Source organism: Fulvia fulva, chromosome 1 (assembly GCF_020509005.1).
Source record: "Fulvia fulva chromosome 1, complete sequence".
NCBI classification, from domain to species: Eukaryota; Fungi; Ascomycota; class Dothideomycetes; order Mycosphaerellales; family Mycosphaerellaceae; genus Fulvia; species Fulvia fulva.
In genome coordinates, this window is record NC_063012.1 from 6,674,529 (window position 1) to 6,698,039 (window position 23,511).

Consider the following 23,511-nt stretch of genomic DNA (forward strand, 5'->3'; position numbering starts at 1 on the left):
GGAGAGATCGAGGTGTCTCGCCAGGCTAGACACGAGACGAGGCCTGGAGTGCACTGGATTGCTGGGGCGGAGGGAGGGTGCTAATGAGACGGGCTATTTTTGGCTTGACAGAAACCTCGCCGGCGGCCGCAACAACAACAACGACACCACCACCACCACCTGCTGCCTCACCTTCGAGCCATGATCTGCTGCTGCAGGAGTGCGTCGCATACACAGTCATGCATGATACCTGGTGGCAGAGCCAATCGTCTGGCGGTGCTGTGCCCTTGATCAACATCCCAACTCCCGCGGCCAATCCCGCTACTTGTTTCGTACCGTAGCTCGACCTTCTACAGAGCTTGTAACACCTTAGACACATGTACATGTAGAGTGCTATCGCGTCCGCACGACATCATACCGCATCTCTGAAACGCACCTAAACGCATCGTCTACCTCACAGCCACCCTATAGCACGCACACACCTAGCCCAAGATGAGCGGAATGGACATGTAAGTCAGCACTCATCGTCATCCTCCGCGCGGATCATGGCGAGAATCGCAGCTGATGTTTGATTAGGCTCAACGCTGCTGAGCAGCGCGAGCTGCAGGGACGAATGGAGAGGAAGCAGATGAAAGACTTCATGAACGTATGCATCACCGAGCTGAACCTCCGCGCATGACTTGAAACTGATGGCGTGAAGATGTATTCGAATCTTGTCCAACGATGCTTCAACGACTGTGTCAGCGACTTCACGTCAAAGAGCCTTCTGGGTAAGGAGGAGGCGTGTGTCATGCGATGCGTCGACAAATTCCTGAAGAGCTCCGAGCGGTTAGGAGAGAGATTCCAAGAGCAGAATGCACAGATGGCACAACAAGGCGGCATGGGCATGGGAAGATAGGTCAGCGCGGACAAGCAAGACACCGCATGTACAAAAATGACACGATATTGGTCGGAACAAGTTTTGCATTGGCATGGCGTTGGGTGCTCATGCAGCTGGCTTGAATCTGCAGACTTCTCTGCTCTCTACATGCGCTAAGCAGAGCGTGATCGAGGAGACCATCAGTCTTTAGGTAGCAAGCCTCGAAGGCTGAGGTCGTAGACAACATCTTCGACTTCTTTGACCCTGTACTTGATCCCGTCGCTTCGCTTGCGAAGACTGTCGTTCTTCAAGTTCAGGATCTGGAACCCAGCGTGGACATCCTTGATGAATTGGCTGATTTGCAGTGGCCGACGATAATCGCCAAGGGTGACCGAGTTGCGTGCAAGACGGGCGAGCTCATCGAGGAGCGTGATGAGTGACAGCAGGTACTCCTCGATAGTGAGGTGGAAGGCGTCACGATCCTTGAGGTTGACGGGGACTGTAACATTGTCAGCATGCCGCAGCCTTGTTGCAAGCTACAAAGTACTGGCCGTTCAGAACCTGGCCAACTTCCTCGATAGTGAGAAGCTTGCCGGTCTCGTTCTTGCCAAAGCCTCCTAGCCAGCCGCAGAGGAGAATGGTGAAGCAAACGCTCTCCATCTGCCGTGACCAAGCATAGTTGAACCGGTAGTACGGATGTTGAGATGCTATCGCGGACAGCTGTTGGATGGTCTGCACTTCGCTGACGATGTTGTTCTGTGCGGCCGTGACTACACTCAGTACTGCAGAGGTGTTAGACGACTTGTTTGTTGCGGGTACTGAGCAAGATCGTACTGTCGTTTGTAGTAGTCGAATGTGCTCGGGACAAAATCGACTGAGTAGCACGATCTATAACGTGTCGGCGCTTGACCTGCTTCGAAGTGCCAGTCGCGGTCGTACCTTGCTTTTCGAGGTTCTGGACAATGTCGCGCAGTGCCTGCTCCATCAATCAAACGCTGTCCATGTCACATATTTGGCTCACGTCCATACATCTTTGACGGCAGAATCTTCATCGATCTTTTGCTGCAAATCCTCGAATATGCCTGGCTGTATGACGCTAGCGCCTCCACCTGTCGCCATGTTGTTGTGTGCCAGGTCTGAAAGTTGTGGTGTTGCAGTCGGGGAAAAACAGACGGGATGCCGTTGAATTCGCGGCGTCACGAAAGCAGAATTGAAGCACGAACTGTGCTTTGCAGATACGGTCACGCTCTTCTCCGAAACCCCGACGTCTACACGATGGGGAAGTCGATGAAAAGAATAGCGTCAGCCAGCGGCAGTGGAAGGCCGGCGACACAGTATCAGCCGGCTTGTAGCAAGCTTCAAGCGCGACAATACAAGGTTGCAAGAATATGGATAAGGACAAGCCTTATGGTGCAAGAGGTTTTACCCATCTTAAGAACAGATACTACGCATGATCAAAGCCAGGTTGGCAAAGCGTGCTGAAAAGGAAAGAAGATGAGGAGAGGGAAGCTGAAGGCGGATTCTTATAGACAGAGCCAAGCAGGCAGCAGAGAGACCTCGTTTGAGTCACGAATATGGTTCATCAACTGATTAATCCGTTGAATCATCTCACACCAACCAGAAGGACACTGTGAACGCCTGCAAATCGTCCGATCCCCCTGCGGCCGAGCTCCAATATCCTTCAGATCGAACAGCTTCCCGCCACTTTCTACCCAACGACGTCCGATGTACCGTACTCACTATTGCTGATAGGGTCGGATGATGGCCGGGTCTGCGCGCACGATAGGCCTGCAGCTGAGCTTGCTACATGGCCATTACCAGAGCTAGCTCGGGCCCACAAGCCAGGTCAACGTCGCAGCATGTCAACTATTGCCCCTGCTTGTAAAGATCAGTAGCGTAGAGCTCCTGTGCACAAGCTTTGGGGAAGTTGTCACCATAAGACGTGAGTAAGAGCCCCTGAATGCGTTCCTCTGCAACGTGTTTCCGCTGTGAGCTTGAATCCTGGGCTACCGTAAGAATATGTAGGAAATCTGCTGCCCAGAGCATCGCCCGACGGGAGAGGTGTAGTATGCTGCGCATCTGGAACTTCCCACTCAGCTCATCTTCATTTTGCTACCTTTCAGTAGTCCTCCCACAACTTTGCCGATCACTGCGCCAGCGTAGAGACCGCAAATAATCGTGATGGGCCACTTCTGCCATTCCCTATCCCAATCCAGCGGTATTGGGATGGTTCCTATCCACGCGCCAACGCAGGCACCCAATGCCATGCCGTAGACCTCGTCCACCGGCTGCTGCAGACTGACAAGTCTTGTCCATGTCGACACTTGGAGGCCGTGAACGTAGAATAAGTGTGGTGTCGTAAGTAGTGCCAGGTGAATTGCTAGGAGAAGGGTATGTAGGTGATGCGAGACCAATGGTGCGCCGAAGAGGATTACGATGATGTAAAGAAGCGGCGCCGACAGGGTGAAGGTAAGGACGAAGGAAAGGAATGCTGGCTGTGAGATGCAAGGTCAGCTGTCCCATCTGTGCGCATTGCTTGCATGTCTACACGTACCACAGCCTTGGCCCATATGTCCTGGGCTGGCTTGCCAGTTGTCGTCTTCAGGCCTGGTTTCGACTTGGGCGATGGTGCCTGGCCACTGGAAGGCAGGCAAAGCACACAGTAGAGCGCCTGAACCAATGCGACCGTCGGCGCCAGACCGAGGAGAGCGCTGACAGGATCTCGCACCAAAGTCGTGAAGGTGACAGGAATGAGGGACAGCAGAAGCACAGGATGCAGATTGGCGTAGAGCCACGACAGCTGGCCCGGGAGGAGATCAACTGCCTTGCCGGGCTTGACTGCCTCTGCGGGCTTCGCCTGGACTGCCGGCGAGCTCATGCTCTGTAGCGTTGGAGTGTGCGACGGCTCACGAAGTCGTGGTGATGTTAATGTTCCGAGCAGTAGTGCATGACGATACGTACATCCATGGATGTGCCAGCAAAAGCAAAGGAGACGCGCCCGCGTCAATGTGTTGCCCCGGCATCCCAGACCGCAATCTCCACAGCGAACCTACAGCAGGCTACAACAGGTGCCGACCGCACTCGTTTGCTGGCAGGAAGTACGACTGCCGTGCTGCAGCATGTGGGGTCCGGCAGGTCCGCTGACGAGGATGACGACGGTAATATATGTCAACAGTGCCTTCGCATGACCAAGAGGATCTGGATCTTCCGATACACCCTTCAACAGGACTTTGCTGTGCGACCATGGCTGAGACCCAATGGATGCCACCAACAGGCAACGCGCCGCAGTTTGGTCAAGACCGACCCGTCACAATCACTGCAAAGCAAGACAACTCGGTCGAAGTCAAGTTCAACAATGGAAGGACCATCCCGGACGTCGAAGCCATAGGACCAGACTCCGAGCCATTGCATTCATGGCAGCAAAGAAACAACATCGATACTGCGAAGCAAGTCAAGCTGGTAAAGCTAGCTCACATGCGATATCAACACCCTGACCTGCAAACCATCACCAAGTTCCTGACCGACTTTGGTATGCACGTCGTCAAGCAACTAGACGATCAAGTCTGGTATCGAGGCTACGGAAGTGATCAATATGTGTACTACGCCCGGAAAGGCGAGAAGAAGTTTCTCGGCGGCACATTCGAAGTAGAATCCATGGCGGAATTACAGAAAGCAGCGAAGATCCCTGGTGCCGGCCAGATCATTGAAATGACTGAAGCTCCAGGTGCCGGCCATATCCTCACACTCCACGACCCAGAAGGCTTTCCCATCAACCTGATCTACGGGCAAACCCCAGCACCCAAAGGCGACCTGCCCGAGAAAGTCATCTACAATTACGAAGGCGACGATAAGCCACGAGTCAGAAAGTTCAACCGCTTTACGCCAGGTCCAGCCGCAGTCCACAAACTAGGGCACTACGGTCTCTGTGTGCAAGACTTCCCAACCTTGCTAGAATGGTACACGAGGAACTTCAATTTCGCACCAACAGACTTTCTACATGTGCCCACTGGCGATGGGAAGACCAAGGACGTAGCCGTGTTTGCCCATATCGATCGTGGAGAAGATCCAGTGGATCATCACACCTTTTTCATGTCTACGAATCCAACCTCGCACGTTCACCACTCTTCATTCGAGGTTCATGATTACGATACACAGCATCTTGGTCACCAGTGGCTGGGCAAGCAGGGTTATACCTCCGTATGGGGCATCGGGCGCCATATCTTGGGTAGCCAGGTGAGCTCATTCGCAAGTCATCGAATTCTTATGTCACGTAGCTGACAGTTTCGCCAGATCTTTGATTATTGGTGGGATACGACAGGTAACATGATTGAGCATTACGCCGATGGCGATCTCGTCAACAAAGACACGCCTGTAGGTTGGGGCCCAGCTGGGGACGAAAGTCTAGCAGTATGGGGTCCCGAAGTACCATCGTGGTTCTTGCACTAGGTGGAGGGATATCATGTGGTGGAGTCTATCACAAAATGGCAGCAGTATCTCCTCCGCCGGGTGATCCGTGCCTCCTGATCAGCAGTTCGCGACTTCCGCCCCCAAAACTCCGTGCTATGCATCTTGATGAATCCAGAATCCTACCGGCTTCCAGAAGGCTCACTGGGCCACGGCAATATTCCGAGGCATATACAGCCCATCTATGCCCTGTCCTGTCTGCGCCGGAGGTTACGTGTTCGCTTCATCAACTTCTTGTACTTGTGCTTCTTCATCTTGAGCTTTCGTTGTCTCTTGACGGAGAGAAGCAACATCTTTGCCCTTCGGGCACTGGGTGCTCGTCGAACGAATGGTTGCGTGCTTGGCTTATCCTGCATCTTCTGCTGCTGTCGAAGCTGATATGCTCGCGTTCGCTCGTTCATGCGTTCGCGGAAAGGATATCTCGATGCGCTCGTCGAACCCTCGATGGTGGCTTGATCCGAAGCACTGGGAATGCGAGTGATTGGGGAGAATGAGCCAGTATATGTACGCTCTCCAGATGCACTCGTGACCTCCGTTAGAATGAAAGTCGTTTCATAGCTTCTCTGTCTTGGCTTCGACGCCTTTTTCTTCATCGATGCCTTGGAATCTTCGGGAAATGGCTGAGGTGGTGGAGGCACTTGGAACGGCTTGAATGCAGCAACCTGCTCATCCAAGCTCTTCAGTCGTGGTGCGCCGTCGAGATGTTTGACACCATCCTGGTTACTTGGGCTCTCTTGAATGACCTCCCATCGTACACTGTCGTCTTGTACTTCGCTTGCACTGCCATCGAGGTTGTCAAAAAGACTGCCGAGGGCGTATACAACATCTTCAGGTCGCCTCTCAGCCGAGTTGCCGTTCTCCCAAGGATCGACCTCTTTCCGCGATTCGAATATGCTCCAGAAGGCTTCCGAGCTCGCTACGGGCGGTATGGTAGTGGAGAGAGACAGTGGCCGGTGGAGGGCGAAGAACGAGGACACGGAGACATCTGGTCAGGAGGTCAGCAAGATTCCAGCATAGTCCACATTGGATGTCTGCTTACCGTTCTTCTCGAGATGTTGCGTACTAGGCACTGAAGGAAGGCCTGCGAACCGGTTCTCTACTTTCTCTGCGGCAGCGGCTCGGGGTGATCGCTTCGTCCGACTGATTCTCTTCGGAGTTCTTTGTTGCGATGTCGGCTCTGCAATGGGCGCCTTCTCCTCGGGCCCGCTGGAGGCCTTGGTGGCGGGCGCAGGCTTCGCACCGCTGGGACTGTTCTCCGGGGGACACGATGCCTTGCTGCTGGAGTGTCGCCGTTGATGAGGTCGACGGGCGGCTATGCACGCGGATGCGGCTGTTCGCTGGGCGGCGGTGGAGGAGGCGGTCGAGATGGATGCATTGCACGTTGCGCGATGGGCCACGCGGGTGAGCTTCGTGGAGAACATCGCGATCGCTCCTCCTGGGCAGCGATGAGGTAGGGCGCTCGTGTGTTGGATAGAGCGCAGGCCAAATACATGTATATGCCCCGGCCGATGTAGGTGAGCAAGAGGCGTGATGCGTGACAGCAGGAGCTGCCGTGACACAAAGCGAAAGGCGGCTGAACTGAACGTCTCGGCGGTCGGATCGGCTCTTTCGACAGGCACCTCACCTCACATGCTCCCAGTCACACCACCGTAGCTCCTCCAAGGATGCATGCAAGTACGTAGCATATCTTGCGACTCTTGTTTCGGTGGCTGTGCCTGCTCGAACTTCAGTACACATTAGGGCTGATCATTGAACGGCGGCATCTCTTGTTTCCGAGCAAAGCGAAGCACATTGCATCTACGGTATAAGTAGATCCTGTCTTCCTCTTTCTTCTCCCTCTCGCCATTAACGACACCAGATTCATCAGAACTCCACAGTACTTCAGTACCGTGCGCAGCAATGGGAGCAATCAATGGCAACGTAAATGCTTCTGAAAAGGCATGGGCCCGTCAGCACCCAGAGCCAAAGTTGCTGGAAGAAGCAGGAGAATTCAAGATTAAAGACGAAAATGGCAAAGACATCCCTCTTCAGTCCCTCTACACCGACAAGGACCCCAACGAGCGCCAGCTGGTAATCTTCATCCGCCACTTCCTCTGCGGCAGCTGCGAAGAATACGTCCGCGCTCTGGGCAAAGACCTCCCACCGTCCACTCTGTCCTCCGCACGCGTCACCCTGACTCTCATCGGCTGCGGCGATCCCAAATGTATTCCCGACTACAAGAAACGCACCAACTGTCCCTGCGAGATCTACGCAGACCCGTCCCGGCAGATATATCAGAAGCTCGGCATGGTCTCGAATCTGAGGAAGAGTGCTCAGAAGCCGCAGTATCTTACCAAGGGATTCGGATCGATCATCTTCAGCTCGTTCGTTAATGCTCTTAAATCCCCCTCCGATGCTCTTGGTGCAGGGCCACCAAGTCAAAATGGTATGTTCACCCTGTCACTCAAAGGTGTTCACCAACAGCAGTCTACGCGGAGGCTGTTCTGCAGCACAGACTCTTATGATATGCGTGGAGTTTGGTCTTCCTCTGACTTGTGATAGGCGGCGAATGGCTTTTCAAGGCTGGCAGTTTGCAGTGGTGCCACAGAATGGAAGATACCACCGGGCATGCGGACACTTCCGAATTGAAAGAAGTGCTAGGCATCGAATGATGCGAGCATCGAGCTGGCTAGGAAAGGACGCATTTCTGCTTACTTTGATTGCTGCTGCATTCTGCTGATACCCTGTTGATGACTCGATATTGTTTGGCTTTTTGCGAGAAGAGCTGCTACTTGTTGCGCATCGAGCGACTTGCTACTGACCTCAGTCTACCTCAATGAGGCGCGCCTTTTTTATGCACGGGACTCCACTGCAGACCTGTACTACTCAAATGCTGCCCAGAGGGCCTCCTGAAGCGCAAATGCGCGCCCTCGTCACGAGCTACTGTCTTGAAGTAGCGCTCTTGGGACGTCTTTTGGGTTCCAGCTTGCGGATCTGTTTGCGTGTGTGCGACAGCGCCATGTTCGACCATTAGTGTCCACGTTACCGCTCGCCGAGCTTCTTCAATGCTTGTGATCCCTGTTCTTCCCACTCCTGCTTCGACACCCACATGCCTTCCTTATCAGCCATGATGTTCGCCAGCACAGCGCCACCCAAGAATACCATGTGCCTCCTCCGCGGCGGATCTTCAATTCGAACCTTGAATTTGTTCAACCGCTCTGGATTTCCACCCAGCACTTTCGTCAGCCACAACTGCTTGATTTCCTTCTCCATGCGCGACGGTAGTCCAGGGTACATGCTGCTGCCTCCAGAGAGGACAATCGCTTTGTATAGTGATGATCTGATGTCGACATCTGCAGCCTGGATCGTGTTGAAGAGGAATTCGGCAATACCAGGTTGTTCGACATCGACGAGGTGTGGTTGAAAGAGACATTCCGGAGCCTCGAATCGCTCGCTCCCTACCCTGATGACTCGGCCGTCGGGAAGGGTGTAAGACTCGACCAGTACTGTTGTGTCTTCACTCAATCGCTGGTCAAGAGCAAGATCATAGGAAACGTAGCAGAGCTTCTCCTTGATGGCGCGGACGGTTTCGAAGTCGGCTGTTCGGTTGAGTGCATAACCTCTTCGAAGCAGTAATGAGATGAGGTTCCGTGTGACGTCTCGGCCGGCGACATCCAGCCTTCGGGTCAGGTGGTTAAGGACTGTGCTCTCGTAGACCGGTACGATATGGGTCACGCCGTCGCCCGAGTCGACCACGACACCAGAAGACAGGCCCTGAGCATATAGTGCCAGCACCGCCTGGATGGCGACATAGACTCCGCCAAAGTTGTATCTTTCAAACATGACTTCGCACATCTGCTCGCGGTTCTTCAGAGGGTTCATTGGTGGTTCCGTTAACAGGATTTTGCGGCCAGCCGGGTCGATGCGCATCTTCTCGAAGAAAGTATAGTCCCAAAGATGTTGCATGTCTTCCCAGCGCTTGACTATGCCGTTCTCCATCTGTTGGACAAATGGTCAGTACCATGTATTCCAGCGACTGTGCTTCTTCATGCGCATACCGGGTACGTTATCTGTAGCATGGATCTTGCCGCAGCTGCCTCATCACCACACATGATATCCTTCAGCTGTATATCTCCTGGTGCCTGCTCTTCGGTTCGCAAGATGGGTCGACCGACGATGGATGGGTATTGGTGATCGGGGAAGTTCTGTTGGTAGAAATCTGTCAGACCGGACTACAGCACAAGCAGGACATGAGAGGCAGACTCACTTGCCCAGCATAGCCAGCCTTGAGGAAGCCGGTACCTCCATCGAGCACTACCAGCAACATCAGCAAGCTTCAGGACAGGCGGTCGAGGCATTGCGTACCGATGGGCGCTTCCGCCATATTCGCACGTCTCCGGTGAGGTTCAGTCCGTTGGTGCGATTCTGATCCGTCTACGAGTTTACGAACGTGCAGTGTGTATGCGCAAATGGTCGAAGGAAGCTATTATGTGTAAGTGCTGCAGGTGCCTGAACTGATGAGACGTCAAGTGAGAGGTAGCGAAGCAGCGGAACGGACCCAGCCCCAGCCCCACGCTGCTCTGCCAAGACTGCTGACGACTGTCAAATCATCAAGACGATGCTCTCCATGTCCTCTTCAAGGCGATGAACTTCGTTGCACCAACATCTAGGGCCGTCGTGGGGAATAGAATCAATCGTGGGACGCAGATCTCGACATTAAGAAAAACGTTATTTACAAGTTGCAATGCCTCATCACTTGCTAGCAGTTTAACCTGGGTCATCGCATAGGCAGACCCATTCTCGGCGTAAGACTTGCTCTTCAGCCTTGCTCTGGTCGCCTGACTGATCGTTAAGTCGGTCGGAAGGTCCGCAGAGCATATAAACATCGCTGGCGCCCGGAACTGCCGTACGGTTCAAGCGAGAGACAGCATCAGCCCCATCCTCTGCGATACAGCGCACTTTCGAACGACACGCGGGCAATAAAACATACACTAAGTTGAAATAGGTCGAACCGTTTGCTCAGCACCGACCCGCAGCGCGAGTTCCAAGACGATTTGGACGAAATGCTGACGTCAATACAGATTCGCTGGGCGGCCTGTGAGCACCATGTTCTCTCTCGCGGAATCTTGCCCGAGAAAAAACATGTACAGCCGCGTCGTTCAGTGTGAGTCCTGCTGCAGCACGCTACGTTGCCTTGAATGATGGCTTGACCGCGCGCTACGAGGAGTCGCTGAACACAAACGTTGCGGTGCCTGAGCTGAGCGAGACCTACAACTTGAGTTAGTCCAAGTACATCACACGGGTTTGAGGTGTAAGCTCACCGTACAGCCGGTCGTGGAGCTGCAGTCGTCGTAGTTAGCACCGCCGCAGTACTGGCCATTGGAGTATTTGCAAGTGCCGGAAACGCCATCGCCGATGATCTCGACACAGTAGTCAAGCTTGGCGTTGGTCGTGGGTGCGTTCTGCATGATGGAGAGCCAGGCAGCACCGTTGCTGTAGCCGACACCCAGGTTGAGAGGAGCGAAGTTGCCCCATGGGTTGCTGGAATCACCCCACTGGCAAGCCTTTTCGACGGGAACACCTGCTGGGTTGACGTAGTACTGGGCGGAAGTTTTGCCACCTTGCCATGTGTAGTAATTGTCCGCATCCGGGCAGGTCAGGTTCGAAACGCCGTTTCCTGGGACATCGACTGGAACAGTCTCACTCTCCGTACCGGGGTAATCAGTACGGCACACGGCAACGTTCTTGGTCATCTTGTTCTGCACCAGAATTTGCACCTTCTCGGAGCCCTTCATACACAGGCTGGCGCACATGCTTGGGTTGGTCAGGTGCAATTTGCCACCTGAGCACTTCAGACCGCCAACGGACTGGCCTGTGGAGCCTTGCGTGGTAGGCCACTGGGACTTCTGGTAGCCAGGTGGGCACGCATATGAGCAGTATGAGCCCTCCGTGCACGAGCCTCCCGAGGTGACCGTCATAATGTTGGAGTAACCGCCAGCAGCGGAAGAGCCAGGCTTCTGGACACCTGTCCATCCACCAAGGCCAGCCCAATCGACCGCAACTGCTCCGTATTTAGATGGGAAGGTGGAGCAGTCAAGCTCGCCGTCGGGGAAGTCTGCGTCGACGCCGGTGGCATCAGAGCCCCAGCCTCCACCTGATCCGCCGCCGTAACTTGGAATAATATTCGACACCGCAGAGTGGACAGCCGCCGCGGCGCTAGAGACCGGGTTGTAAGGCATCGGCGTCGGCTTCGTCTCCTTGGTAGTCGAGCTTGAAGTTGAGGTCGAAGATGATGCAGAAGTCTTCGGTGGGTTATACGAGGGCGGGGCCTTTGACGTGAGCTGCCCGTCGTTGGCAAACACCAGACTTCCGTTTTTGATGCCTTGCTGGACTTCCGATTCGGAGACGGTCTGGCCATTGAGGACGTAGACAACCTCCAATGGTCCAGGGACAGTCACATAGTCTGGCGCGGCATCGGCATTTCGCGCCTTGTGGATGTGTTGGTGCTGGTGATGACCGTGCGGTTGGGCAGCCGAGACGGCGACAGCTGCGCTGAGGAGCGCAAGAGAGATTTTCACCATGGTTGCGGACGCTTCGTATGATGCGCGATGATGCTCGGTAAGTGAGAGGTGGAAGAGGTGCTATCGTTGTCGGCCCGGTAAGAGGTATGTCGTTCGTTCGTTTCGTGCGAGGATGAGCGAAGAGGCTGGGCCTGGCACGGGAGGATGAGGTCGAAGAATGTAAGTCGATGGCGTGGGTGGTGGTGAGCTGGTTTCCAATGAGTGAACACGAGCAAAGGCTCGAGGTGGAATACAATGAACGGGCGGAGGGTGAGCTGCAGCGCTGTCACAGCGTCAGACTGGTTGTCTGGTGTTTCGCGGTGTACTGCAACGAACTGGCAGAGGAAGCAGAGGAGCGCGGGCGATGGAAGCCAGGCGTGCAGGGAGGGAGTCTTGAGATAGCCCTGCTCAATTTCTCGGCTGCCTCCAGCCGAGATTACAAGCGGCAACTTCGGCAACATGCACCTGTGCACGACCCAAGCAGCAGATTCTCGAATTTCTCGTCACAACGGCGTCTAAGCGAAGTCAACCTTGAACCATCACATTATTCTACTACATGAGAGCTACTAGACACTTCTGTAGCGTGACCCTCGCCGCAAATCGTGTACGCCGCCTTCTCATGATCAAGCCTGTCGCATTCACCAGGAAATCCGCATCGCAAGAGCCAAGGACCGAGGGGATACGGCAGGTGCTCTGGCGAGCTCACACAGTTGACCGCTGACGCTGCACACCGTCGCCTCCGCGGTGCGTCGTGAACACATGCATGGCACATTATTGTGTCGGTGTGAATTGGAGCTGGGCACGACAGGCATCATGCCCGGTCTTTGCTGTAGAAAGCGTTATGGGCGGGACGGGGATACTTTCACGAAAGAGGCAAGAGCGATCTTGTGGATGTGGCCCGTGGGGCGTGGCTTGGCCGCTTGGTATCTGCATTTTAGCGGCGAAGTCTCGCTGCGGCTTGGCTGCATTCCTCCAAGTCAGACATATAAACATCGTGCCCACCAACACCCTCGACGAACGATCACCAGTCTTCATTTGATGGCACATTGCGGTGCGGACACACTGCGGATGCGCGGCGACTGCGAGCCACCGAACACCATGGGGTGGCACATTCACGCTGATGCAGCACCGTGTCGCGTGTCACAAGCGCTCTGTGTCTCTTATCTGGAGACTGGTCGTGACCGTGCAACCAAGCTCAATGCTGTGCACGTCCTGATCCAGTAGCTCTTCGACACCATGAACTGTGTGCGAGTCATGCGGCTATTATTCACCATTCCTCTTGCTTACACCAACGAGGATTTGATACGAGACGCCACATCACCAAGACTGGCTTACAATCAGTATTGTCCTGCTCTCTCAAGACCAGCAACAGCCACGGATTCGAAGCCACCGAGGCCGCGATAGCGCTGTGCTCCTAGTACATCTATTTTACAGCCAACGGCAGCGGAAGACCATTGCATTGTGAACTTCAGTGAGACTGATGCAGGTGTCTTGAGCAGTCTTGCGGGTAAAAGTAGCAGGCCCGTCGTCTTGGATATGCCCCGGCGACGCTGAAATCCACTGCATCATGATCCTCCAAGCTCGCTCTCCAGTCGACGACTCCGAATCGAGCGAATCCATAAGCAGTGCGTACCCCTCAAGCATATGTCTGGAGAATCGGTCCATAGGTATCGAACGCTGGTCCATCTTTTGGCTCCAGAGAACATGTAGTCACCCCACCTGTTACACAGTCAGTATAGTACGCTTCGCAGTTTGAAGGCTATTGCGATTACCATGGTCCAGCTCCCCACCATAGGGCACCGCTCCAGACATCACTGTTTGTTTGTACGTAACTAAGCATGTCTTCAACCGCGGCCTCGCAGACATCGTTGACTGCGCCAGCAAACTCTCCAAGAAGCCCAAGTTTTTCGTTTGCCCTGAGCTATTGAGATGCTAGCTCAAGCCTTTCGCTTCCGATTGTTTTGCTAACGCAATCCTCGCTGGTACCACTGCCATCAGAGTCTAGGTACTGATGCATCTGATAGAGCAGCTTGTTCTGGGGATCGGTCAGGTTGCCCATGGTATCAGCGTTTGTCTTGCCGTCCGTGCCGGCGGCGGTAGTCCCTGGAGGATTAGGGGGTCGGTAGTTGCTCAACACCGAGAGAACAGAGTGTTCAGCCGTTACGAGTCTGCAAAGCCCTGTGTAGTTGTGTTGTGTCGAAGGGCAGCGGCATTGCTGTCCAGGACAGCATAGCCAGCTTATAACGTTGCTAGCTTTGCCATGACAGCATATGCACAGTCTAGCCGTGTCGATCCCCATGCACCCGGGAAGCGGGTGTTGGACAACCCAGTGATATTGGACACCTCAACGATATCAATGAGGTGTATTCAACTATCTATTGGCTATATCGTCCATACAGGCAAGCCATATTGGCATAATCTTCCGTCTCTCCACTGGATAAGCAGGTCTGTTGTATGTCCCCTTGATAAAGCTCATAATCTTGCTTATCCGGTGTCTCAATTCACCTGTTCTTGCACGTGCTAGCTGGGCTTCAAGCTGCTTTACTGTGTTCTCTAGACGTTCTTGTATAGCAGCTCTTGCGTTGATAGCCTTCATGACACCTCCACGCTGAAGGTGTTGTCTCTTCTGAGTGTTGCGAGCATTGCGAGCGTTCTAGCGGACCGTGGTGTTGTTCAATTCAGCTACTGCTTCGGCGCCCTCAACGAGAGCAATCTGGGCTCCACGGAAGAGTGGCTCCAGTCGCTGCTTAATAGACTCATCTATCAATGGATCAGCTATAAACGCAGCAGTGTATCGACCGAAGGTCCTCACTGTTGTTGGAAGCTGCTTATCGTTGACAATTGGCTCCGGTGTTGAGACTCGTTTATTCGATCGAAGAGCAGCTAGGTCTTGCCTTGCACGAGCCAATATTGGCTCCGGATTGAAGGGGTAGATACCACACTTCTCGAAGCCGCTTATGATGGTTGTTGGCTTCATTGCTTGCCTTCTGAAGGCCTCGAAGTCATGCAAGAACTAGGTCCAGTATGGTATCGCTTGATGATCGAATTTGCGCTGATCTGGACCATCCGGAGTCGCGCGGATACGCCTATCTTGTCACACCTCCTCAAGTAGGTTGCAAGAACAGCTTCTTGATCGTCTGTCAACACCGTGTGCGTACGCGGCCGTGTGCTGCGTGAGTTGTGACCGAGAAGTCGTCTTCTGAAGCGTTGGTAATCGACACCCCAGTTGGCGGCTACCTGCTTGACAGGACCTGGATTTGACGCGTCGCAGTACCACTGCACGGCCTCACTGATGAGCTCCTCTTCTTCACGATAGATGGAAGCAACCATATTGATGAGATAACGCGTGTTGAATGGAAGATACGCGTGTTGGAAAGCGTGGTTTTATTGAGGTGTCCAATATCACTGGGTTGTCCAACACCCGCTTCGCGGGTGCATGGGGACCGACACGGCTAGAGATGACTCACATGTCCATGCACCAGTGTAGGCATTGCCTTCAACGGTGATATACTGGGTGGTGGCACCAGCACCACGGATTCCATCGATGGCGGCCTGATTGAGCTGAGCGACAAGAGCACCTTCCATGTCATGGAACTGTTCTCGTTAGAGCTTCGCTGGTGGAGATCAAGGTCAATCAATGTTCATACCTCGTTGTTCGTGTCATGTTGCGTGAGATGTGAGATGTCAGCCGCGGCTGCATTTGCTGTCGCCGCCTTGGCGTCAGCATCTTCCCAGGCTGTTGATGAACACTGCCAGATGCGACACCAACATGACCCGGCCGTATCCTACCGCCCTGCCCAGCGACGTGTCCAACTTAGTACTGAGTCTGCACCACGACCGTCCATCACTCGCCGGTGCTCTTCTCGACCATTATGCAGAAAATACATGCCATGCTCTGTTTCGTGCCCGTCAGTCCTGGAACGTGTGCTCGCTGTAGTCCGAAGGTCCGGCACGCTCATTCAGATGCAAATCATACGGCATGGGTCTTTGGATCGGCGGACAGCGGTTGCTAATGTACGCGACAGAAGAAGCGGAAGGTGGGAAGAACAAAGCCCGAGACGACGCCATGGCGTTCACAAATCGCACCCTTCCGAAACACATCTGCAGTCGGATGTGCTCAGCTTTACTCATGCCACTGTCTTGCCGGTGGCTTCCGACTCGCCATAGACCTTGAATTCCTACATCCGTTCCATCACAAGGCTCCGCAAGCATCTTCATCTCTTCATACTACTAGCAGATGTAAGCATCATGTCGTCTTCTCGTCTTCTTACTCTTCGCTTGAGGCAACGGCTTTCTCATGTTCTTGACTGGTCACACTTGCGTTGCTGGCAATGGCGTTGAGCGGGACAGGTAACAGACTGCAACGCAGTCAGAAGCGGAGGACTCGACGTAACGATCAACTATGCCTCAGGATCATGCTATCGAATGGCCGCTTCCCAGTATCTTTGGACTTGGCCCGCCAGCTCTCGAAGGCCGGCCACAAGGTCTTTTGCGTCGATCCTATGAGATACCACGTCTGCAAGTTTTCAGTCGCCACAACCCAATGCAAGCAGGTTCCAGCGCCTCACTCCAACCCGCTTGACTACATCGAAGCCGTCAAGTACTACGCTATCAAATGGGAGATCGACATGATCCTGCCCATACACGAGGAGATCTTCTTCCTCGCCGGGAGCGGAGAACCAGAAATACTGACGAGGTTATTCGCGCCCAGCTTCGAAATGCTGGTTCGACTCCACCACAAGTTCGAATTCTCCAAAATGATGAGAGCCGCTGGGCTCGGAGTTCCCGAGGCATATCTGTGCACGAGCACCAACGATGTTGCCAATCTACCTCTCCACAAGTATGCTCATGGAATGGCACTGAAGCCATGCTTCGGCCGAGCATCTACTGGGCTGCATCATCTCAAGCTTGATGAGCCTATGCCAGATGATTTGATTATTGACGAGCATCATCAGTACGTGGCTCAAGAATGGCTCGTCGGCCAGCGATATTGTAGCTACAGCGTGGTCCGTAATGGTCAAGTCGAGGCAACCGGGCTCTATCCTGTTCTCGAGACCATTGATGGCCACAGTAGCGTTTATTTCCAGCAGAAGTTCCACGCAGGCATCTACGACTATGTCCGAAGTTTCGTCTCCAAAATCCCAGCTTTCAGTGGCCAGATCGCTTTCGACTTCATTGAGGACGCCGATGGGATATGGGCCATCGAAAGTAATCCAAGAGCAGCATCAGGCATCCATCTTTGGAGTGATACCACACATCTGGCTCGCGCGATCACGGGCAGCTTACCGAAAGAAGAGATCGAGCGTCCGATACGGCCTCCAAGGAGAATGCTCGGACACGAACCTCATTTCCAGGTTGCTGCTGGGATGCTCATGTGGAAACATGAGCGAGCAACGTTAAAAGTGTGGGCAAACCACATGCGACGCCTGATGTTCACGAGAGATGTCATCCTAAAGTGGCAAGACCCACTGCCAACTATTGCTCAGCCGTTCTTACTGAGCAATTATTACCGTATGTGCTGGCGAGAACACATGCAGCTACCAGACTGGTTCCAGCAGCAACTTATCTGGGAGCCACAAGATTGGGAATGGAATGCGATGCGAATGATGCTTGCCAAATCTAGTGATGAGGAAGATGAGTATTACGACTGCGTCGATAGCCAGGAAGAACATAGCGAAGTCTAGGCCCTCGCTGCTGACATGGACCATCGCAATATGTCCCTAAGACCGCGTTGCTTGCGTGATTTTAGATCTGCCGCAAGGGATATGCCTCTGTGAGTTAAGTAAGGCACTGTTTTCGATCTGCACAAGCTTGTCGCGACGATCTTGGCTGCTGCGGCCTATCTATTCTACATTCATGATCGAGCACGACATTGCATGATTCCCATCGCTCCTAATTCAGGGGGCTTAAAAGTCCGGCCACCACAACATCGGCGCTTTGGTGTGCTCTGCACCGTCCTGCGCCTGGTATCTCTAGAGAGCGAAGACCCCTCTCCACCAGTCGAGCAAAGTTGCCTCATTACAATGCATTTCTGGAGTCGCCCTTGAACCCTCATCGGTGCTCGCCACGGCCACGGCCTCGTCCACCACGACCGCGATTCCCTCCCCCTCTATCGCCACGGCCGCCCCGACGACCGCCTCCACCACGCCGATTGACAGAATAATCGATATGCACGAGTGGTTTCTCAACCCATTCGACCCCATCCAACCCGAGCCGTTTCTTCTCCTGTGCAGGCAATCGCCAAGCTTGGAAAACACCCATTAGAGAGTCGAGGCTATCTTTCTGGCCCTGGTTCTCATTTGTACCTTTGCCAGCGCCCGCGCCTTCTGTAGACCGTCCCACGTACCTCAGCTCCGGGACCCAGGTACGGACATATTCTCCGTTCGTATCGTAGTCGACAGCTTGCTTGACTGGGTTGAACACTCGCGCAGCACCTCGCGGATCGTTGCCTACGCCTGCAACATATTGCCAGTTTCCCCAGTTACTGGAAAGGTCATAGTCGATCAAATTCATCTCATACCATTCGGCACCGATGCGCCAATCGAGGCCAAGGTGTTTCGACAAATATGATGCAACATTTTGCCGTGCACGATTGGAAGTCCAGCCCGTCATGTACAGCTCTCTCTGAGATGCGTCGATTAGTCCAGTACCAGTTCTCCCAGCCATAAAACGTTCCAGGGTGACACGAGTGTCGTCGTCGTTTGTACCGCCGGTGTTCTTATTCTTGGTGGAGTTGGTGTATGGCGAGCTGATGAACTTCGAGTCCGCTTCCTTATCCCCTTTATATCCCCCAACCCAGAAGAGCCGGGAGCCGAACTTTCGAGTGCAAAGGCGCATATAATCTCTCCAAAGAAGTTCGAAGCGAACTGCTGCAGTACCCTGTCGTAATGCTTAGTATGAGACGGGGATTCACGATTCGAAAACATACCTTATTCTCGCCCTTGCCGTAGCCCTGCGCGTTCTTCCCAACTTCACCCTTCCCGTCCTCAAAATCGATCATGCGCCAATGAATCTGTCTCGACGTAATGCAGCCTAACGCTAGCCAAGCTGAGAGCTTCGTGGAGAAGTCGAGGCCCAGCAGTCTATTTCGGGTGTCCTTGTACCTAAAAGCAAAGGGTTCAAGGTCAGCAGATGTCTCAGACACGCGAAGATGCCTGGCACCCTTCAGTTTGCTTACGCCGACATGGAACCAGTCTCGAGGAGGTGGTTTACTCTCTCGAGCCCAGCTTTTGATCCACCGATGAATGGGTGCGCAGAGCTCGCGCCATTAGGCAACGTCGGGTCCCCAGGAAGATGGTTGTCTTTGTCCAGTGGTTTGGAAAGCCTAGCTATGGTACCTTTGAGAGTCTGTGGGATTTCAAATGGCTTCGCTTGCTCCGGTATAAAGTCGGGCAGTGGTGGAAGTTGCTTCACCTTAGGCAGTTCCTGTCTAGGGGCGGACCTTAGAGGCTCCACCGTCTTTCGGAAGGCTGTGAATACATCGTTCAACTCTCTCGGGTCTTTCAGAGGCAGATCGCGATCGTCCACAAAATACTTCTCATCGGTCCACAGCTTGAATTCCTTCTTCTCTTCTTGCATAAGGTTCCTGGCATTATCTTCTTCAATCTGCTCTTCCCAACCTTCTTCGCTTGTCATCCATAGTCCCTGTACTTCTGCGTCGTCACGCTCGCGGTAGCCATCCAATATAGAGCGAACGACGTCCTTGACGGTACCCACGCGGATTGTGAGTCCACTGTTGATCCTCTCCAGGTCACTCCTCAAGTCGAAGACGCTCTCGGCCAGAAACTTCGCCCTGAGCTTGCCACATCTCCAATATCTTCCTGTCGCACTGCGGGCTTCGGGGTAGGGCGACTTTTCCTGCTCTGAGCTCAGAAATCCGGAAACCTCGACCTGCTGCGCCGGGAAAAGGAAGACAGGAAGAATATGTGTAAAGGGTCGCTTGCTTTGAGAGTTCAATCGAGTTAACTCATGGAAGATGGGGTTGTCGGCAAGTCGTAGATCCCTTCGCAATAGGTAGACCAGCACGCGTTGCATCTTCGACTGATAGACTTATACACAATCCGTCCAAAGGGAGACTGCATTCACTAGTCTGTCAGCGACAGTCGTTGTTCGGTCGAGCCAGGCGAGGACGATAGAACAACTCGTATGTGACTGGTGTTGAATCCGAAGTGGTTTTTCAATGTCTGCGCCGCATGTTCTTGCCACTCCTGGAGGGGAAGAAGTATAACAAACAGAGTTGAAGCAGCAATGCAGGAACGATACTGATATGGCGCTACGGAGTGTTTGTCATGCGGTACTACGATGTAGAATGGTCCTGTGGGCGGATCTAATCTGAGTCGGTGGATAGTGGCAAGGGTGGCATCTTCAACAGCGTCGTTGCGAAGTGTCTCTCGGCCAAACAGATGACGAGACGAGTGCAACGACGGCTGAATGCAGTCAAGTGCCTGAGATCTGGAAGGCCGTGTACCAGATTGCGCACCAGGTACACAGATCGATAGGCGATGAGATCGCGGCTAAGGGATCCTGCGCAGCATGCTTGTTGGTCGACCGCGTGCATGACTACTCTGTGTCGGTGAGCGAGTCCAAGCATGGCGTGGCATGGTGAGATATGCTGCGCACGTTGTGCGTGTTGCATGACAATGCGATCGATCAGCGGCAAGCAAGGGTTCACCTCGCCACTTCCCGGAGCCCCAGTTCGCCGCCCGAGCCCTAGTCACCTAAGCAAATTCTAACCAATCAACATCAATATCAACTTGTCTTGCACGTCGCCGTTGTGCCCTCGGGCCCCCCTCCTACTCGTTGCCGGCTCGAGTGCGCGGGAAACAAAGATGCTAGGGGTCTTTAAGGTGCAGTTTGGAGTTGTAATAGTAAAAAGTTCAATCAAAGTGCCGGCTATTGGTGGGGCTCGAGGGTCTGCCAAGATCAGATCGTCGGCAGATCTCGTAGCTCCGATCGGTCGTGCCGATGCAAGATGGCCATAGAATGTTCATGACACTCTCTCTGATGGCGAGCTCAAGCCGCTGTTGCGAGTCGTGCCCGTGCACGCTCCACACTGACCAAACCGCCCAAAACAACTGGTGGGATTATGTTCATTTCTGAAGGTGTTGTTCTATCTCTCTATTCACATCCACACCACCTTGTTCTTCGTTCTGCTGCGTCTATAGTCACAATGTGTATCTACTGCGTTCTTCTGACCCCTGCTGTGATAGTTCTCAAGCAGCCGTTCACACCGGTCCAAGTCCTCCTTGGATAAGAGCTGATCTGGTCCGGAAGGTGGAGGTTCTGGAAGGTGATATGGCTGTCTTGAGCCTGCAGTGTCCAGAGCATTGCGCACCTGATGCCTTGTGGGTGCGAAGAGCGGTTTGAAGGTCTTAACAAGGTCTCTTTGCGAGCACTTGATGCCCTTAAGTCTGCAGTAGTGATAGGCTCCTACTATCTGATTCTTTTGAGGTGTTGAAAGGTGTTTGGTCATCTTGCAGTAGCTTCTCCAATCCAAGAAACAGGTGAAAAGTTTGCGACGGTAGCATGCGACAACAACACCACATATAGCCAATCCAAGCACGACAATTTGTTCAGTGGTGTATCCAGATACGTATATAAATTTGCTGGTTGCAATGGGCCTCATATTGGATAAAGAAAACACGATTGAAGATGTGGTGTTGTTTTTTGGTGGAGGTGGGCGCTTTGGTCCGTATGACGCGTGCCGTGGTACTGCGACCAACGGATTACATGTAGGTGGGGTGTCTGCATAATGATACTTTGCCACCGAGACTGTTGATGGGCATTCTCCGAGATGTACTAACCTCTGAGACACAGCAAGATTTGTGGTAGTCATGGCTATTACACCCACTAACAATGCTCCATCGGGCGTCAACATGATGGTCTGACAGATGGAAAGGTTCAATGTTCATCATATCGTTTCATGTCATTCTGACACACATGCTGCATACTTGCCAGTGACTAGGTCGGCTACCCGGGCGATCCAGCTCATGGCAGGTGATCCCTGCGACGCCGTTGCTCTGAAGATCATTCAAAGGTACGACTTGGCAACAAAAGGCTCGAGACGCTGCTTCAGGTCCTCGACAGTGAGCTCGCTACCGTCCCAGTGCTCGAGCTCAGCGCCGCCGATCTTTTTGGGTGGAATGAGCACGTCACGCGTAACCTGAATGACACCGTCCTGGGCAATGGCATCCTGCACCGAGACAGTGGCGAAGCCATTGATCTTGATGCTAATGAAGCCACCATAGCGGTCAATGTCCACGGAGAGTGAACGGTCCTTCAGGAATGTCGGGAGGTCGATGTGGAAAAGACCCTTGCGTGGCAGCTCCTGCTCAGCATCGACATTGTCGTGCTTGTGGGCCTGGTAAATGGCATCGGAGTAGAGCGTGGTGCCTGGAACAACGTGGTACTCGAGAAGGGACTTCAAGTACTTCTGTCCGTATTGGGAAAACAAGAACGCGTTGATCTTGGGTCCAAGTTTTTGGAAAGCAAAGTTGGAAGGCGCGAAGAGTGTGCCTCCTGGATGCTCAGTAGTGTTCAACTTCTCGAGGAGACCAGTTCTAGAAACGCGAGTGTTAGCGAATGTCGAATAGAGCATACTGCCTGCCATTCACGAATACTTACTTGCCCAGACCAAGCTCAAGAGTGCTAAACTCTCCTGGAAAAAGGTCGACAATCTCGATCGCATTTGGTGGTGGGAGGATGAGGCTGTCAACGCCGTGGATATAACCATTTGTAGCGGCGATGTTGATAGCCACGATACGGCTGTAGAAGTTAACGGTCAAACCACGCAAGCTGATCTTGAATGCAACCCGCTGCGGCTCTGGCTGGGAGCTCAGGTGCTCGCCCACTAGGAGTGTGGGAGCAGTGTGCATGGCCAGAACATGACCTGCCGGGTAAAGACCTGGCAGAACATGGTACTGCAAGATGGCTTTGAGCTGTTCCTTAGACGGCTTTGGTGCCTTGTCCGGGATCTTCTCGAACGCCGTGTCCGTAGGTGCAAATACAGTAAAGTTTGCTGCAGTAGTGTTCAGGGCGTCGACAAGATCGTCATATTCGGAGATGAGCTTGGCAAGCGTGGTCGTGTACTTGCTACCCGCGATCAACTGGTAAATGGTCTCGTTTGGCTCGTGGTGATGAGGAGGCTTGTGCGGGCGGTGGCCATGATCTTCGACAGCTTCAATGGTATCCTCAAACCAAGATTCGACATCGTCTGAAACTTGGCTCAGCTTATCTCCAAAGAGGCTCGCTGCATCACCCGCTTGCTCAAAAGCGTTGTCCAAGCCGCTCTGGACATCGGTCGACAGCTCTTCCCAAACGTTCTTCGATGTCTCTGTGAATTCGTCGAGGTGCTTCTTGAAGCTTGAAAGAACGTCGTCCTTGGCAGCGCTTGCCTTCTCAACCAAAGAGTCGACTGAGGTGTGGCCATGGTGATCTTCGATAGCGAGTGTGGCAAGAACCTCCTCTTGTGGCAGCACAAAGGCCGAGCTCAATGCCGCGAGCGGCAGAACGTTAGTAATCTTCATCCTGTAATGTTGATGATTAGCAGAACAGATGGCAAAGGAAAGAAAAGCAAGATGTGGTGAGAAACAGGTTGCCTACAAAGAGCAGCACGCAATGTCGATGTCAGCGTGCGTGCAACGAGGCGGCGATTGATGACGAGCAAGACTG

At 53.5% G+C, this 23,511-nt stretch overlaps 11 protein-coding genes across 11 annotated transcripts; 4 read left to right on the forward strand and 7 right to left on the reverse strand.

The window, feature by feature from the left end:
• Window positions 1-471: 471 nt before the first annotated feature.
• Window positions 472-877, forward strand: CLAFUR5_01262 (Mitochondrial import inner membrane translocase subunit tim9; the record flags this gene model as incomplete). The annotated part of the gene is made up of 3 exons (XM_047900410.1): window positions 472-488; window positions 556-625; window positions 680-877. The coding sequence occupies 3 exons, from the start codon at window positions 472-474 to the stop codon at window positions 875-877; spliced, it is 285 nt and encodes a 94-aa protein (XP_047756968.1).
• Window positions 878-1,038: 161 nt separating this feature from the next.
• On the reverse strand, window positions 1,039-1,957 carry CLAFUR5_01263 (Translin-1; the record flags this gene model as incomplete). The annotated part of the gene is made up of 5 exons (XM_047900411.1): window positions 1,039-1,337; window positions 1,390-1,620; window positions 1,673-1,726; window positions 1,778-1,814; window positions 1,868-1,957. 5 exons carry the CDS (start codon window positions 1,955-1,957, stop codon window positions 1,039-1,041), a joined length of 711 nt encoding a protein of 236 aa, XP_047756967.1.
• A 974-nt stretch (window positions 1,958-2,931) lies between these two features.
• On the reverse strand, window positions 2,932-3,716 carry CLAFUR5_01264 (Glycosylphosphatidylinositol anchor biosynthesis protein 11; the record flags this gene model as incomplete). The annotated part of the gene is made up of 2 exons (XM_047900412.1): window positions 2,932-3,333; window positions 3,393-3,716. The coding sequence occupies 2 exons, from the start codon at window positions 3,714-3,716 to the stop codon at window positions 2,932-2,934; spliced, it is 726 nt and encodes a 241-aa protein (XP_047756970.1).
• A 287-nt stretch (window positions 3,717-4,003) lies between these two features.
• On the forward strand, window positions 4,004-5,284 carry CLAFUR5_01265 (Metapyrocatechase 2; the record flags this gene model as incomplete). The annotated part of the gene is made up of 2 exons (XM_047900413.1): window positions 4,004-5,071; window positions 5,129-5,284. The coding sequence occupies 2 exons, from the start codon at window positions 4,004-4,006 to the stop codon at window positions 5,282-5,284; spliced, it is 1,224 nt and encodes a 407-aa protein (XP_047756969.1).
• Window positions 5,285-5,484: 200 nt separating this feature from the next.
• CLAFUR5_01266 (uncharacterized protein) lies at window positions 5,485-6,723 on the reverse strand (the record flags this gene model as incomplete). Its single annotated transcript, XM_047900414.1, has 2 exons — window positions 5,485-6,287; window positions 6,342-6,723. 2 exons carry the CDS (start codon window positions 6,721-6,723, stop codon window positions 5,485-5,487), a joined length of 1,185 nt encoding a protein of 394 aa, XP_047756972.1.
• A 478-nt stretch (window positions 6,724-7,201) lies between these two features.
• CLAFUR5_01267 (Peroxiredoxin-like 2C) lies at window positions 7,202-7,953 on the forward strand (the record flags this gene model as incomplete). Its single annotated transcript, XM_047900415.1, has 2 exons — window positions 7,202-7,727; window positions 7,844-7,953. 2 exons carry the CDS (start codon window positions 7,202-7,204, stop codon window positions 7,951-7,953), a joined length of 636 nt encoding a protein of 211 aa, XP_047756971.1.
• Window positions 7,954-8,323: 370 nt separating this feature from the next.
• Window positions 8,324-9,665, reverse strand: CLAFUR5_01268 (Actin-related protein 2; the record flags this gene model as incomplete). The annotated part of the gene is made up of 4 exons (XM_047900416.1): window positions 8,324-9,280; window positions 9,340-9,486; window positions 9,549-9,595; window positions 9,647-9,665. 4 exons carry the CDS (start codon window positions 9,663-9,665, stop codon window positions 8,324-8,326), a joined length of 1,170 nt encoding a protein of 389 aa, XP_047756964.1.
• An 833-nt stretch (window positions 9,666-10,498) lies between these two features.
• Window positions 10,499-11,862, reverse strand: CLAFUR5_01269 (Secreted beta-glucosidase sun1; the record flags this gene model as incomplete). Its single annotated transcript, XM_047900417.1, has 2 exons — window positions 10,499-10,549; window positions 10,603-11,862. The coding sequence occupies 2 exons, from the start codon at window positions 11,860-11,862 to the stop codon at window positions 10,499-10,501; spliced, it is 1,311 nt and encodes a 436-aa protein (XP_047756963.1).
• Window positions 11,863-16,172: 4,310 nt separating this feature from the next.
• Window positions 16,173-17,525, forward strand: CLAFUR5_01270 (uncharacterized protein; the record flags this gene model as incomplete). The annotated part of the gene is made up of 1 exon (XM_047900418.1): window positions 16,173-17,525. One exon carries the CDS (start codon window positions 16,173-16,175, stop codon window positions 17,523-17,525), a length of 1,353 nt encoding a protein of 450 aa, XP_047755834.1.
• Window positions 17,526-17,892: 367 nt separating this feature from the next.
• Window positions 17,893-19,875, reverse strand: CLAFUR5_01271 (Putative cryptochrome DASH, mitochondrial; the record flags this gene model as incomplete). Its single annotated transcript, XM_047900419.1, has 3 exons — window positions 17,893-18,720; window positions 18,770-18,944; window positions 19,019-19,875. 3 exons carry the CDS (start codon window positions 19,873-19,875, stop codon window positions 17,893-17,895), a joined length of 1,860 nt encoding a protein of 619 aa, XP_047755835.1.
• A 1,996-nt stretch (window positions 19,876-21,871) lies between these two features.
• On the reverse strand, window positions 21,872-23,366 carry CLAFUR5_01272 (Aurofusarin biosynthesis cluster protein S; the record flags this gene model as incomplete). Its single annotated transcript, XM_047900420.1, has 2 exons — window positions 21,872-22,400; window positions 22,465-23,366. The coding sequence occupies 2 exons, from the start codon at window positions 23,364-23,366 to the stop codon at window positions 21,872-21,874; spliced, it is 1,431 nt and encodes a 476-aa protein (XP_047755832.1).
• Between the last annotated feature and the right edge of the window lie 145 nt (window positions 23,367-23,511).